This window comes from Salmo salar, chromosome ssa22 (genome assembly GCF_905237065.1).
Source record: "Salmo salar chromosome ssa22, Ssal_v3.1, whole genome shotgun sequence".
Lineage (NCBI taxonomy): Eukaryota > Metazoa > Chordata > Actinopteri > Salmoniformes > Salmonidae > Salmo > Salmo salar.
The window spans coordinates 38,438,567-38,451,867 of record NC_059463.1 but is presented as its reverse complement, the minus strand read 5'-3'; the positions used below and the strand labels follow the sequence as shown (position 1 = coordinate 38,451,867).

Here is a 13,301-nt window from a genome sequence, read left to right as displayed (position 1 = left end):
TTGCCTGGTAACGTCACCTGTCAGGCAAAAATTCCATTACACCAAAACAGCCTGAAATTTAAGGCGGTATTTTCAAACGGCACTTACACTAAAAGGGCATTGTCATTTTCACAATTTCACAGTATTATTTCAACTTCATCGTGTGGAAATACATATAGAACACAGAAAAATCGAATTTCTTGACTGCACTGGGCATTTAAGTGTACACATTAGACCAATCAAAGCTATAAAGCATGTCTGAGAAAGAGAGGCAGAGGGCAGAGCAGAGAGCAGAAAGTGGCCATGGTTCAGGGACTACAGTATGATGGAACGGTCTGCTGGGGAAAGCACAGATCAGTATTGATCCACAGGAACCAGGTGGAGTCACATGATTTATGTCTTCTTGGCATGGATATGCTGTCAGGGGTGAGCTGTGATGAGGCTGGGTTACTGTAGCCTGGTGGACTGGGTTTGGCTGAGCTGCCTGGTGGGCTGAGCTGCCGAGAGGTGGCTGAGTAACTGCCTGCTGAAAAATGATCAAATGTCTCCCTCAGCAAAAGGTTTCAAGTTGTGGCGTAAAGTTTGTTACAATGCCTAGGCTGATAGCAGTACCACCATCTACTTTATGTGATATATACACACACACCATCGCATTTCAATGTAGAAGCAAATGTTGTGCAACATGAATAAACTAACCTAAAAATAGGGCTTCTGCTAATGAATTAACCATTTAAGTTGTCCTTAGGTGTAAATGTAGTGTTGTTGCCATAGCAGCACCTATCTCTCAGAGGAAAGTTCAATTAATTAGGCCTAACTCACAGCTGCTGGGCCTAACAACAATGACAACCATAGCCGTGACAACCTACCATCACTGACATACTCCACCTTATATACTACACTAACAACACACTTACCTGTGCTTTCACTTGAGGGGTCTGTCTGTAATGTATTACTGAAGAGGAAAACTGTTCCTACTGTTGACGACTGTCTGACTGGAGCCCGTTTTGATCTGTTTATAATTGTATAATAAGCCTAGCAGTAGTAATTCTCATGTTATGAGTTAGATAGAAAGATCTATGTGCATTGTATTTGGGCAGAGGGAAAGAATGTATCTATAAGGGTTGAATAGGAACCATCTGTCTGGAGTTAGAGCTGATAGATTAGATTACTGTTCTTTTACACTGTCTTTACGGATTTATATTTATATTATTAATATGAATTTACAGTGTTTATATACTGTATTCTTAGAGATTGAAAATAGTGTTAGGTTTAGACTCTTTGTGTAGGAGAAGTGTAATTATCTAGTGGACTGTAGGAGACTAGGAATGTGTACTCCCATAACTCAAGACCAGACTGATTAGAAGACCTGTGAAAGGCTCTGGACGCTGATACACGATAACCAACATATTCAGTTCCTGCAGAGACTGATTGTTCATCCTAGACGAAGAAGGGGAGTCTAGTTGGAAACCGGGGCCTAGTCGGAAGATAGAAATATAATGCTTGTGACCTGTATGTGTGTTTTTTGCAGCTGCGACAATCTACAGTAGCTTGAGTTTCTTGGAGTCTGTGTGGATTATTGTACCAGAAATTAGAACCTAACACCACTTTTACAGGATTTCTTAAACTACTCTGTTCTAGCTGCCTTCCGTACCCTCTCATTGTTGGCTGTACATTCTATCACTGTCCATCACAAACACTCCGCTCCTGCGAGTTACAGTAACTGAGTTGGAATCGTGACTGTGTGATTTGAATATGGTCAGTAGGAGACATTAGAAATGTATATTCTTAGCTGCCTGTAGGTACACTGCAAAGTATTCTATAAGGCCTTTTCACAAATAGAGGGAAACAACATTTCACACTGTTCAGTCATCTCTCAGAAACAGACACATACCCAAGGGAAACACATATCTCCCATACAGACACATACCCAAGGGAAACACATATCTCCCATACAGACACATACCCAAGGGAAACACATATCTCCCATACAGACACATACCCAAGGGAAACACATATCTCCCATACAGACACATACCCAAGGGAAACATATCTCCCATACAGACACATACCCAAGGGAAACACATATCTCCCATACAGACACATACCCAAGGGAAACACATATCTCCCGTACAGACACATACCCAAGGGAAACACATATCTCCCGTACAGACACATACCCAAGGGAAACACATATCTCCCGTACAGACACATACCCAAGGGAAACACATATCTCCCGTACAGACACATACCCAAGGGAAACACATATCTCCCAGACAGACACATACCCAAGGGAAACACATATCTCCCATACAGACACATACCCAAGGGAAACACATATCTCCCATACAGACACATACCCAAGGGAAACACATATCTCCCATACAGACACATACCCAAGGGAAACACATATCTCCCATACAGACACATACCCAAGGGAAACATATCTCCCATACAGACACATACCCAAGGGAAACACATATCTCCCGTACAGACACATACCCAAGGGAAACACATATCTCCCGTACAGACACATACCCAAGGGAAACACATATCTCCCGTACAGACACATACCCAAGGGAAACACATATCTCCCGTACAGACACATACCCAAGGGAAACATATCTCCCGTACAGACACATAACCAAGGGAAACACATATCTCCCGTACAGACACATACCCAAGGGAAACACATATCTCCCGTACAGACACATACCCAAGGGAAACACATATCTCCCGTACAGACACATACCCAAGGGAAACACATATCTCCCATACAGACACATACCCAAGGGAAACACATATCTCCCATACAGACACATACCCAAGGGAAACACATATCTCCCATACAGATACATACCCAAGGGAAACACATATCTCCCATACAGATACATACCCAAGGGAAACAGATGTATTCATGCCTCAGTGAAACAAAGCCAGGTCTATTCAAGGTAAGATATTCTTCCAGTCACCTGTGAGATTGATTCACATGCCTGTTGTTCCTGTTTTTTGTCCCAGAGCAAAGAAATCGGGGTGCAGATGCACGAGGAGTTAGTGAAAGTCACGAACGAGCTCTACACTGTGAGTAAACAACAAAATGTAATTCTCTCTCTTTCTCAATCTCTCTTTCTTTTTTTCTCTCTTTCCTTCTTCCCCCATCTGTCTGTATTGTACAGAATCTCTCCTTCCATCCACTCCCCATGTTTGTTAGTTTGCCTGAAGCTAACAGGCTAACTCCATTTGGCTAGGCCCACCTCAGACCCTCTCAGACTCTCTGCTCTGTAGTGTCTGGATAGAACAGGACCTGCCCAGAGCAGAATAGCTTTATCAGCAATCGGAAGGTAACCTAGCAGTTAGGAGCGTTGGGCCAGTAACTGAAAGGTCGCTGGTTCGAATCGCCGAGCCGGCAAGGGGGAAAATCAGCCTTTGTGCCCTAGAGCAAGGTAGTTAACCCCCAACAACAACTGCTCCCTGGGTGCGGATGACGTGGATGTTAATTTAACACAGCCCCCACTCCTCTCTGATTCAGAAAGTTAGGTTATGTGGGGAAGACAAATTTGTGCAACTGACTAGGTATCTCCCTTACAGCCTTGCTACACAGGTCATTTGGTTCTACACCGGAGGACATGATTTGTTTTTTTTACTCCCGCCGTGAGAGAAGATGCAGTTGAATGAAAAACTCTATATGCCTTGGCTCTGCTCCAAGCCGACTCACTTCCCTTGCAGTGGAGAGCTGCTTACTGCCAAGGTGTCACACCATCATCACATAGTCACATTTTCAGCGCAAGCTATACAAAATCAAACACAGATCTGTCATTAAAGTTATTAGTCATCCTTCTTTTCTCTCAATACATTGACTGTGTACATACATAGAAGAGTATGCATACACACGCATGCACACACACACACACACACACACAATAATGTATGCTTGAACACACTCACACAAGCCTGTCTTTGATGCTTTGACATCAACGCTCCCACGCCACCTAACCACCCACACCAACCACATTGAACCTTCAAAGCCTACCCTTTCTCGCTTTCATGATTTCATGTCAGTATATATATGACTCTATTTCCATTTTCCATATATGACTCTATATCCATTTCCAATGTGATGCCTATGTTTGCAATAACAATAAAGACAAACAATGAGCAGTGAGCACATGCAGAGCAACATAGGACAAGTAACATGTAGCAAGCAGGCAGACAGAGGAACAGCACAAAAAGCATTGATTGATTCAATGGTTGTAAAGATGGGGAGAGGTCTGTCCGTGATAGAGATGCTCTGCTTTTTTGACAACACAGTCCACAAAGCAAGTCCTTTTGGCTTTAGTTTTATCTTATCTTAATTATTATCCAGTCATATAGTCAGGTGCTGCAAAGAAAGACCTTTGTTAAGCAACAGCTGGCCCAGAAAATAGCGGCACATTTTGTTCTTCATTGTAATCAGAGGGCTAATATCAATAATATGCATGCCAGTTTCTCTTGGCTAAGAGTTGAGGAAAGACTGACTGCATCGCTTCTTGTTTTTATAAGAAACAATGTGTTGGAAATTCTAAATTGTTTGCATAGTCAACTTACACACAGCACTGACACACACACACACTTACCCCACCAGACATGCCACCAGGGGGCTTTTCATAGTCCCTAGGTCTAGAACAAATTCAAAGAAACGTAAAGTATTATACAGAGCCATGAGTGCAATGTAGAAAATAGTAAAAATAAAGAAAAATCCTTGAATGAGTAGGTGTGTCCAAACTTTGGAACGGTACTATACATTGATGTGCTGTAGGCAGGCCAGTGTGCATTGGTGTCACGGCTGTCGAAAGGAGCAGACCAAAGTGCAGCGTGGTTGTAGTTCCACATTTTATTAAATCTGTGAAACTTTGCAATACATAAATAACTGAATTGACAAAACAACAAAGCGTGACGCAGCGCGAAACAAACACTACTGAAAATATAATAACCCCCAAAACCCAGGAAGAAAAACCCCTACATAAATATGATCTCCAATTAGAGACAATGAGGACCAGCTGCCTCCAATTGGAGATCAACCCAAAAAACAACAACATAGAAATAGAAAAACTAGAACTTAAACATAGAAATACAAAACATAGAAAAACACAAAACACCCCCTGTCACGCCCTGACCTACTCTACCATAGAAAATAAACTCTTACTATGGTCAGGACGTGACAATTGGAAGGTAACACTATCACACTGTGCAGCAGGCATTGCTACCCATAGAAATACTGTCACTTAAAATACATGGCTTAATGGCCACAAGAGAATGATTCTGCATGAAAAACAGCATAATACATTGATGCAGATGTTCATTTATTGGCCTTTTCTAAACAGCTTTCTCTCTGTATGTCTCATACTTATATGTTCACATACACGCAGTAGGTGACATCATTCATAGTACTTGTACAGTGCTTTCAGAAAGTATTCACATCTCTTGGCTCTTTACAAATGTTGTTGATGTTTTTTTGTCACTGGCCTACACACAATACTCCATAATGTCAAAGTGGAATTATTTTCAGAACATTTTTTGACAAATTAATAAAAAATGAAAAGCTGAAATGTCTTCAGTCAATAAGTATTCAACCCCTTTGTTATGGCAAGCCTAAATAAGTTCAGGAGTAAAAATTTGCATGGACTGTGTGCAATAATAGTGTATAACATGATTTTGGAATGACCACATCTTTGTACCCTACACATACAATTATCTTCAAGGTCCCTCAGTCATGCAGTGAATTCAAACACATATTCAACCACAAAGGTTTTCCAATGCCTTGGAAAGAAGGGCACTTATTGGTAGATGGGTAAAAAAAGCAGACATTGAATATCTCTTTGACTTTGAGCATGGTGAAGTTATTAATTACACTTTGGATGGTGTATCAATACATCCCAGTCACTACAAAGATACGTGTCCTTCCTAACTCAGTTGCCGGAGATTAAGGAAACCACTCAGGGATTTCACCATGAGGCCAATGGTGACTTTAAAAGAGTTACAGAGTTTAATGTCTGTGATAGGAGAAAACTGGATGGATCAAGCCCAAATCTACACTGGAGTTGCTTGCCAAGAAGAGTGGCTGAGTTACAGTTCTGAAAATATGTGACCTGGAAATAGTTATCCAATTTGACAGAGCTTAGAGAATTTTGAAAAGAATAATGGACAAATGTTGCACAAGCCAGGTGTGGAAAGCTCTTAGAGACTTAACCCAGAGATACTCACAGCTGTCATCGCTGCGAAAGGTGCTTCTACAAAGTATTGACTCAGGGGTGTGAATACTTACGTAAATTAGATATTTCTGTATTTCATTTTCAATACATTTGCAAAAAAATCTAAAAACATTGTGTGGATGGATATTGTGTGTAGATGTGTGAGACAAAAATGTATTTAATCAATTTTGATTTCAGGCTGTAACACAATAAAATGGGGAATAAGTCAAGGGGCATGAGTACTTTCTGAAGGCTCTGTATATTCTTGTACATGTTTTATGCACTGTATTGATGTATTATGCACAATGTGAGAGCTTTGCATTAACATGTCTCCAGCCTTTTCTGGCTTCCAGTCAGAATCAAGGGCTCCTCTCTTGTTTCACACCCAGCAACAGTCAGAGGAAAAAGGAAATGTTCTCTATTACATAGTTAGAGGAAAAGTTCTCTCTAACAACCAGTACTATGTGAGTACCTAACAGTGTGTGCCATAAGCACATCTGAAGTATCCTATAAGTATAACTGTAGAACCTTTTTTTTGGGTGTAGACTAGAGGAATGGTTCTCTGTCTCAACTAGAGGAAAGGTTCTCTGTACCGTAACTAGAGGAAAGGTTCTCTGTAACTTCGCTATGACAGACTTCCTGTTGATTGATTTCACTTGCTCTTTCCTCACATGTATTACTTAAATCAGAGTTGTTAGTAGACCTGTAAGAGAGAGGATGATATTTTAGTGTGTGAAGGGAAAGGAAATCAAGAGAGGTAACCTAGTTTTAGCACTTAGTCACACATCCACAACATATCTGACAGTAGCTGTCTTTCTGTCTTCTTATTCAGTGTACAATATACAGGTGGATTTATATGCTGAATCCTCTTTAGATATCCATGTCTAACTAATCTTCCATTGACATTAAAGTGATTGAACGGGATCTTAAGCACTTTTTCACAATATATTGTACAAATTGAAATTCGTAACATATCCTACGAATTGCAGGGGAAAATGATTATAATTATTTTAGAAAGAACATTTGCAGTTACATATCATGAAATGGATGATGCCATACACAATTGTGCACAATTTTCTGGGACCTACTTGCGCTACTTTCAAACTGCTGGCGGAAATTATAAATTATACAAAATATTCATGCTTATCGTGAGTTTGGTGTTTATTGTGTGGTTACTCCATTGAGATAGGGAGTTTCCCCTCATGACCAATGTAAACGTCTAGACCCAGAACCTTCTAGTGAACTTAGTGTGCATGTAGTTGACTTTAAGGTATGTTTTGTATGTATGTTTTGTGTCCTGGGCAGGTGATGAAGACCTACCACATGTACCACACAGAGAGCATCAGCGCAGAGAGCAAGTTGAAGGAGGCGGAGAAACAGGGAGAAAAGCAGATTGGCAAGGCCAATGATGTCAGCACCAGCCTCCTGCGCCATGACGACCGCCAACAGCGACGCAGCGCTGTCAAGAAGATGGAGAAGATGAAAGAGAAGGTGTGGCTTTAGCTGTGTGTGTATGTGTCCAAATGTATGTAAAAGCTCGGAGAACTTGGATGCATTAGCCTTTAAAATGTAATGAGAAAAAATATTAAGTGGTTTTGTTGCCATGGTAAGACTAGACCTCTATTGTCTCATATGGCACATGCAATTTTTTTGATAAAATTAGACTTCTTTAGATGGAACAAACTGTATTACATCTTTAGTATACAAATCCATTTAGAGAGAAATCGATATTCTATGGTATACTGACGCTCTCTCTCTGTCTCTCCGTCTCTCTGTCTGTCTGTCTCTGTCTCTCTCCCTCTTCTTTCCCTCTCTCCCCAGAGACAAGCCAAGTACTCAGAAAACAAGCTGAAGTGCACTAAAGCACGGAACGACTATTTGTTGAACCTGGTGGCAACCAATGCTCTGGTGGCCAAATATTACATCTACGATGTCTCTGACATGATAGACGTGAGTGGTACAGTACATGCTGATTCTAACAAAGTGAGAATAGTAGATACACAGGAAAAATGCATCCATTTGATACACAAAAGCTCAGTAGCATCTTGTAACACATTATTCTAAGTTACCGTTCTATTGATTGCAATGACAAATAGATACAGTAGTTTGATCAATTGAAGCATAGCAGCATCTTGTAACACATCATCTCTCCCCATTGGTCTGTAACTAACATTAAGGATTCCCAATGGTGGTAATGCTGTCCATGCCTCTCCCCAGAGCTGTGACATGGGCTACCATGCCAGCCTGGCGCGGACCCTGAGGACCTACCTGTCTGCAGAGTACAGCCTGGAGACGTCCCGGCACGAGGGGCTGGACCAGCTGGAGGGTGCCGTGGATGCCATGGATGTCAGGGGGGACAAACACAGGGTCATGGACATGCACAGCCAGATCTTCTGCCCGCCCGCCCACTTCGACTACCAGCCACACATGGGCGACGAGGTGAGGGAGAGGTGATTGGAGGGGTGATTGTGCCTCCCACTATGTCTGTGTTTCCTCGGTCTGGTCCTGTGTGGCTTGCATCAGCAATGCCAGCATCTTGGGTCAGTTCCGTTCTGGCATCCCAAACAAACACTACTGTAAAATCTCTTTCTCTCTTCCCCTCCCTCCCTCACTACCTACTAGGTGTGTCAGGTGAGTGCCCAGCAGCCGGTGCAGACAGAGCTCCTGATGCGTCACCACCAGCTCCAGTCCCGCCTGGCCACACTCAAGATCGAGAACGAGGAGGTGAGCTCTGAAACCCTGGCCTTTACCCAAAACCTGTCTCATTATCAGTCAGTGAACTCCCCACCTGGGCCATGTTCAGTAGGTAAAATTGTGGAACATTTGCCGTCTGCCTGTCTGCCTACCTCCCTCTGCTGCTTCAGTGAGTCAGACAGATGTGTGTGTAAAGGTCACCATATCGCTCCTATGAATATGGAGGGGCTCTGTTCATTCAGCCACTTCCTCTGTACCCCTCACATAGACAGAACACAATTTATCTTTCTATTTATCTTCACACAGTCACACGCGCAACCGGATGTCCCCTACCAGGTTGACTGAACTTTACATTATATATATTATGCATGCGGTTGGTGTCTGTGCAGAATCCATACTAGTATATGGGTAATTCCATGAAATGAGTACCTTTTGCATCCCTTTGATATTTTAAGTAGAAATTGTCCACAAATATTGAATTTTAAAAGCTTGTTATATTAAATAAAGTGCCCTTTAATATAGAACACATGAAAACATTTTAATATGAATAAAGACTTGCTAAAGTGCCAAAATTCAGCATTTTGACATATCCCTCTGTGCATCCTCTGTGACTTCTAAGAAGATATTACCCCACTTAAACCCAACATTTCTCCAAGTTTTCCCCATCATTGTAAAGCCCCTGTTATTTTGTTGCTTTGACAAAGTCATATCTTAAGATTTTTATTTATTTCATGTTGTTAGTGATTCATTTTAAGGGAAAAAATAACAACCCTGTCCCTCATTTTAATTTCAACCCTGTTACATGAACTGAAATCTAATTTTAATATGGTGAAACTATTCCTTTTTTAAATATGTTTTTTCTAAAGAGACATTGCACATCTAGTAGTCAAACCATAGTTTAAAAGTAGGTGAGCTGGTTCTACTCTTTTTGGCCATTTGCTGGTATTCTGAAGTAGAAAACTGAGTGGGTCGAGCATAACACGTCAAACCTATTACCCATAGATAGACAGGAAATACATATTTTTTCAATTTAAATGTTTTAGTGAAGTTTGCATTCAATTGCCCCTCACTGTTATACATACACAACAAGCGTCCATTCCCCCTGTCAAGAAGGGAATTTATGGATGAGTTAAGAGGATGTTGTCAATCCTGTTAGTCTATCCTGTTACATTATTTGGCATTTAACAGTGTTTAACAATGTTAAAATTATATGAAATGAAACTTTTTTTTTACCTAGCTGGACTACTCAAAGGCACCGAATTGAATTGGAACGACCCACATGTGTGATATTTGGTTCTTCAATTTGAAATTGTGCCCTCAAAGAGCATTATACCATTCCATTTCCCATTACAATCTTTGATGTCTCATTAGCTATGTTTCCATTAACTTGTCCATGGATTTTTCGTCGACATAAGGAAAGTTTGTATAGAAAATAGATGCGACAATAGCCTGCTAGGGTGTTTCCATTGAACTATCTGGTGTTGATAAAAACAGCTAATGACGTCACACCTACAAAAAAAAAGGATTTTTTTTCTCAAAAATCTACAGTGTCAAATAAAAATGTAGTGGTTGAGGTGTTTCCATTACCCATTTAGGGAAATTGCACATTAATAAATTGGCGACAGCCTGTATGCCCTCCCACCTATCTGTTTCATGTCTCAGGTAGCCTGTGAAAGCCAGCATGTATAGAATGCAATCATTTATAAATATTTTAATTTTCATATTCTCATGTGCCAAAGCATCACCATGGTCCGTGCCATGGTGAAATTTGCACTCCTGTAGATCTGAAATAATTGGATGATGAAACTTGTATCCAGCCAACCAGAAAAACAAGGCGAAGTAATTCAGGCATTCTTGAAAGTCAAGAAACATGATTTCTATAGTTGAAACATTTCTTTTGCAAACAGTAGGCATTTAGATTTAAATTGAAGCTTTATAGTTACACTGTAAAATAACGTGCCCCGCATACCTTCAAAAATATTTGGTAATCATATTTTATTTAAAAAACACAGTTCCCAAAAAGAAAATTCGCAATAAGGAAGGTGTGACAAAATAAAAATCCACCCCTTTCGAACGGATAAATGTTTCTCGATCTTTAGAAAATGTATCCTAAATCAGGCATACCCATTACACATGGTGAAAATATTGCTTTTGTCGAATAAACCTGGATCAATGGAAACCTGCCTATTGTGTGCAGGGAAAACACAGTAAATATTAAAGTTGTAACCCAGCTAAATGACTCTCCTCTCTTTCCCTTCTGTCTTTCATAGGTGAGGAAGACCCTGGATGCCACCATGCAGACACTGCAGGACATGCTGACGGTGGAGGACTTTGATGTGTCTGAGGCTTTCCTACACAGCCAGTCCACTGAGTCGGTCAAGTCTGCCTCGTCCGACTCCTACATGAGCAAAGTCAACGTTGCTAGGAGACGAGCCAATCAGCAGGAGACCGAGGGCTTCTACTTCACTGTGAGTGGCTCTGACAACCAACACCACTTAAAATGTATTAGAAATGCTTTTTCAATTCTATTTGTATGAATGCATACTGGTATTAAGTACTTGCTCTAGGGTTCTGACAAGGTCTTGTGTGGCTCAGTTGGTAAGATCATTGTGGTCATTGTAGCTGGATGTTCTACAGTACCCATAATGCTTTTGCACTATATCCAGGTTTATCTTACTTAACACCTTCCTAATGCTAACACTATAGTGTCCTGTCTCCTTATTTTTACAGTCATGGTATCAATTACCGCAGGGATCACAAACACATAATACAAATGAATGCACTCACTGTAAATGTACTGGAAGTCACTTTACAAAGAGTGTCTGCTAAGTTGCATATTATTATTATATTCCCACAACTTAAAGTGTAATAGAAATGTTTTTTCTATGTTTATGAATGCATTGCATACTGATATTAGAGTACTGAGCAACTCAGGTTTAGTGGCTTGCTCCAGTGTTCATCAATTTGCAGTATTATGCCCTGTGGAATTCAGACAGGCAAACTGGTTGTGAGTTCATTCTACTGCTATTGGCATCAGGCTTTGGTGATACGAGTCATTTAAATTAATTCTGAAGTTAACCTTTTGATGTAATGACATAAAGCAGTAGTCACTGTAGCCTACAATCACAAGTGTGGTCTTGTGTGGCTCAGTTTGTAAGAGTGTGTTATTAGCAAGGTCATGGGTTCAATTCCTACAGGGATCACACACAAAAAAAAATGTTTAAATGTGTCAACAATCTACACAAAATACTCTGTAATGTAAAAGTGGAAGAAAGGTTTTTTTGTTTTTACTAATGAAAAATAAAACACTATCTTCATTAGATAAGTATAGTAAATAATTTCACCATGCTCAAAGGGATATTCAATGTCAGCTTTTTTATGCCCTTCTTTGTGAAGCATTAGAAAGCCTCCCTGGTCTTTGTGGTTGAATCTGTGTTTGAAATTCCCTACTAGACTGAGGGACCTTACAGATAATTGTATGTGTGGGGTACAGATATGAGGTAGTCAGTCAAAAATCCTGTTAACAACAATTATTGCACACAGAGTGAGTCCATGCTATTTATTATGTGTTTTGTTAAGCAAATGTTTAATCCTGAACTTACTTGGGTTTGCCAAAACAAATGGGTTGATTACTTTTTGACTGAAGACATTTCAGCTTTTCATGTTTTATTAATTTGTACTTTGACACTGACATTATGGGGTATGATGTGTAGATCAACGATACTAAATCTAAATTTTATCAATTTTATATTCAGGCTGTTACACAACAAAATGTGGAAAAACTCAAGGTTGTGAATACTTTGTGAAGGCATTGTAAGTAGCATTGGATCAAAGTGTCTGCTAAATGTCATATTTTCTACTTTTCTTTTGCCTTGTATAGAAATTCAAAGAGTACCTGAATGGCAGCAACCTTATAGTGAAACTACAGGCCAAGCATGATCTACTGAAGCAGACTCTGGGAGAAGGTGAGAACACTTCTTCACATGGTTACAACATTGTTGTGTCACTACTGGAGCACAATGCCATTCATAGGGTCATTACCTTCCCTTTATCACTAGCAGCAGCTTGCCAATTTGAGTCTTCATATGGTTCAAACATTGTTGTGAAATTGTGTAGTTAATTAGTGGGAATCTTAACTGCCATATCAACCACCAGTAATAAACCATATTGTATCTTTAGCCATATTTCTTTCAGAAAATTGTATGATGGTCCAGCAGCAGCCAACCAGTTGGCTCCAGTATTTCCAGGAATTCATTGTGGTCAGACAGACAGACAGACAGACAGACAGACAGACAGACAGACAGACAGACAGACAGACAGACAGACAGACAGACAGACAGACAGACAGACAGAGGCTTTGTTGCTGGAAGCTGTTTTATTAGACATGACATAATCCCTGAATTC

At 40.4% G+C, this 13,301-nt stretch overlaps 1 protein-coding gene across 11 annotated transcripts in view; it reads left to right on the top strand.

Annotated features, from left to right (window-relative positions):
- LOC106583535 (SLIT-ROBO Rho GTPase-activating protein 3) overlaps positions 1 to 13,301 on the top strand; it is a 59,975-nt gene that overhangs the window by 29,202 nt on the left and 17,472 nt on the right. For 10 of the 11 annotated variants that reach the window (XR_001323543.2, XR_006761286.1, XR_006761287.1 and 7 more), the window contains exons 4-10: positions 2,995 to 3,057; positions 7,509 to 7,694; positions 8,025 to 8,153; positions 8,421 to 8,642; positions 8,826 to 8,927; positions 11,168 to 11,365; positions 12,778 to 12,862. Coding sequence is in view for 4 of the 11 variants with exons in the window: in XM_045705154.1 (XP_045561110.1) it covers positions 2,995 to 3,057; positions 7,509 to 7,694; positions 8,025 to 8,153; positions 8,421 to 8,642; positions 8,826 to 8,927; positions 11,168 to 11,365; positions 12,778 to 12,862 (985 nt within the window). In the remaining 7 variants the exon portion in view is untranslated. The remainder of the gene's footprint in view (positions 1 to 2,994; positions 3,058 to 7,508; positions 7,695 to 8,024; positions 8,154 to 8,420; positions 8,643 to 8,825; positions 8,928 to 11,167; positions 11,366 to 12,777; positions 12,863 to 13,301) is intronic. The other variant, XM_045705155.1, reaches the window with a different exon arrangement.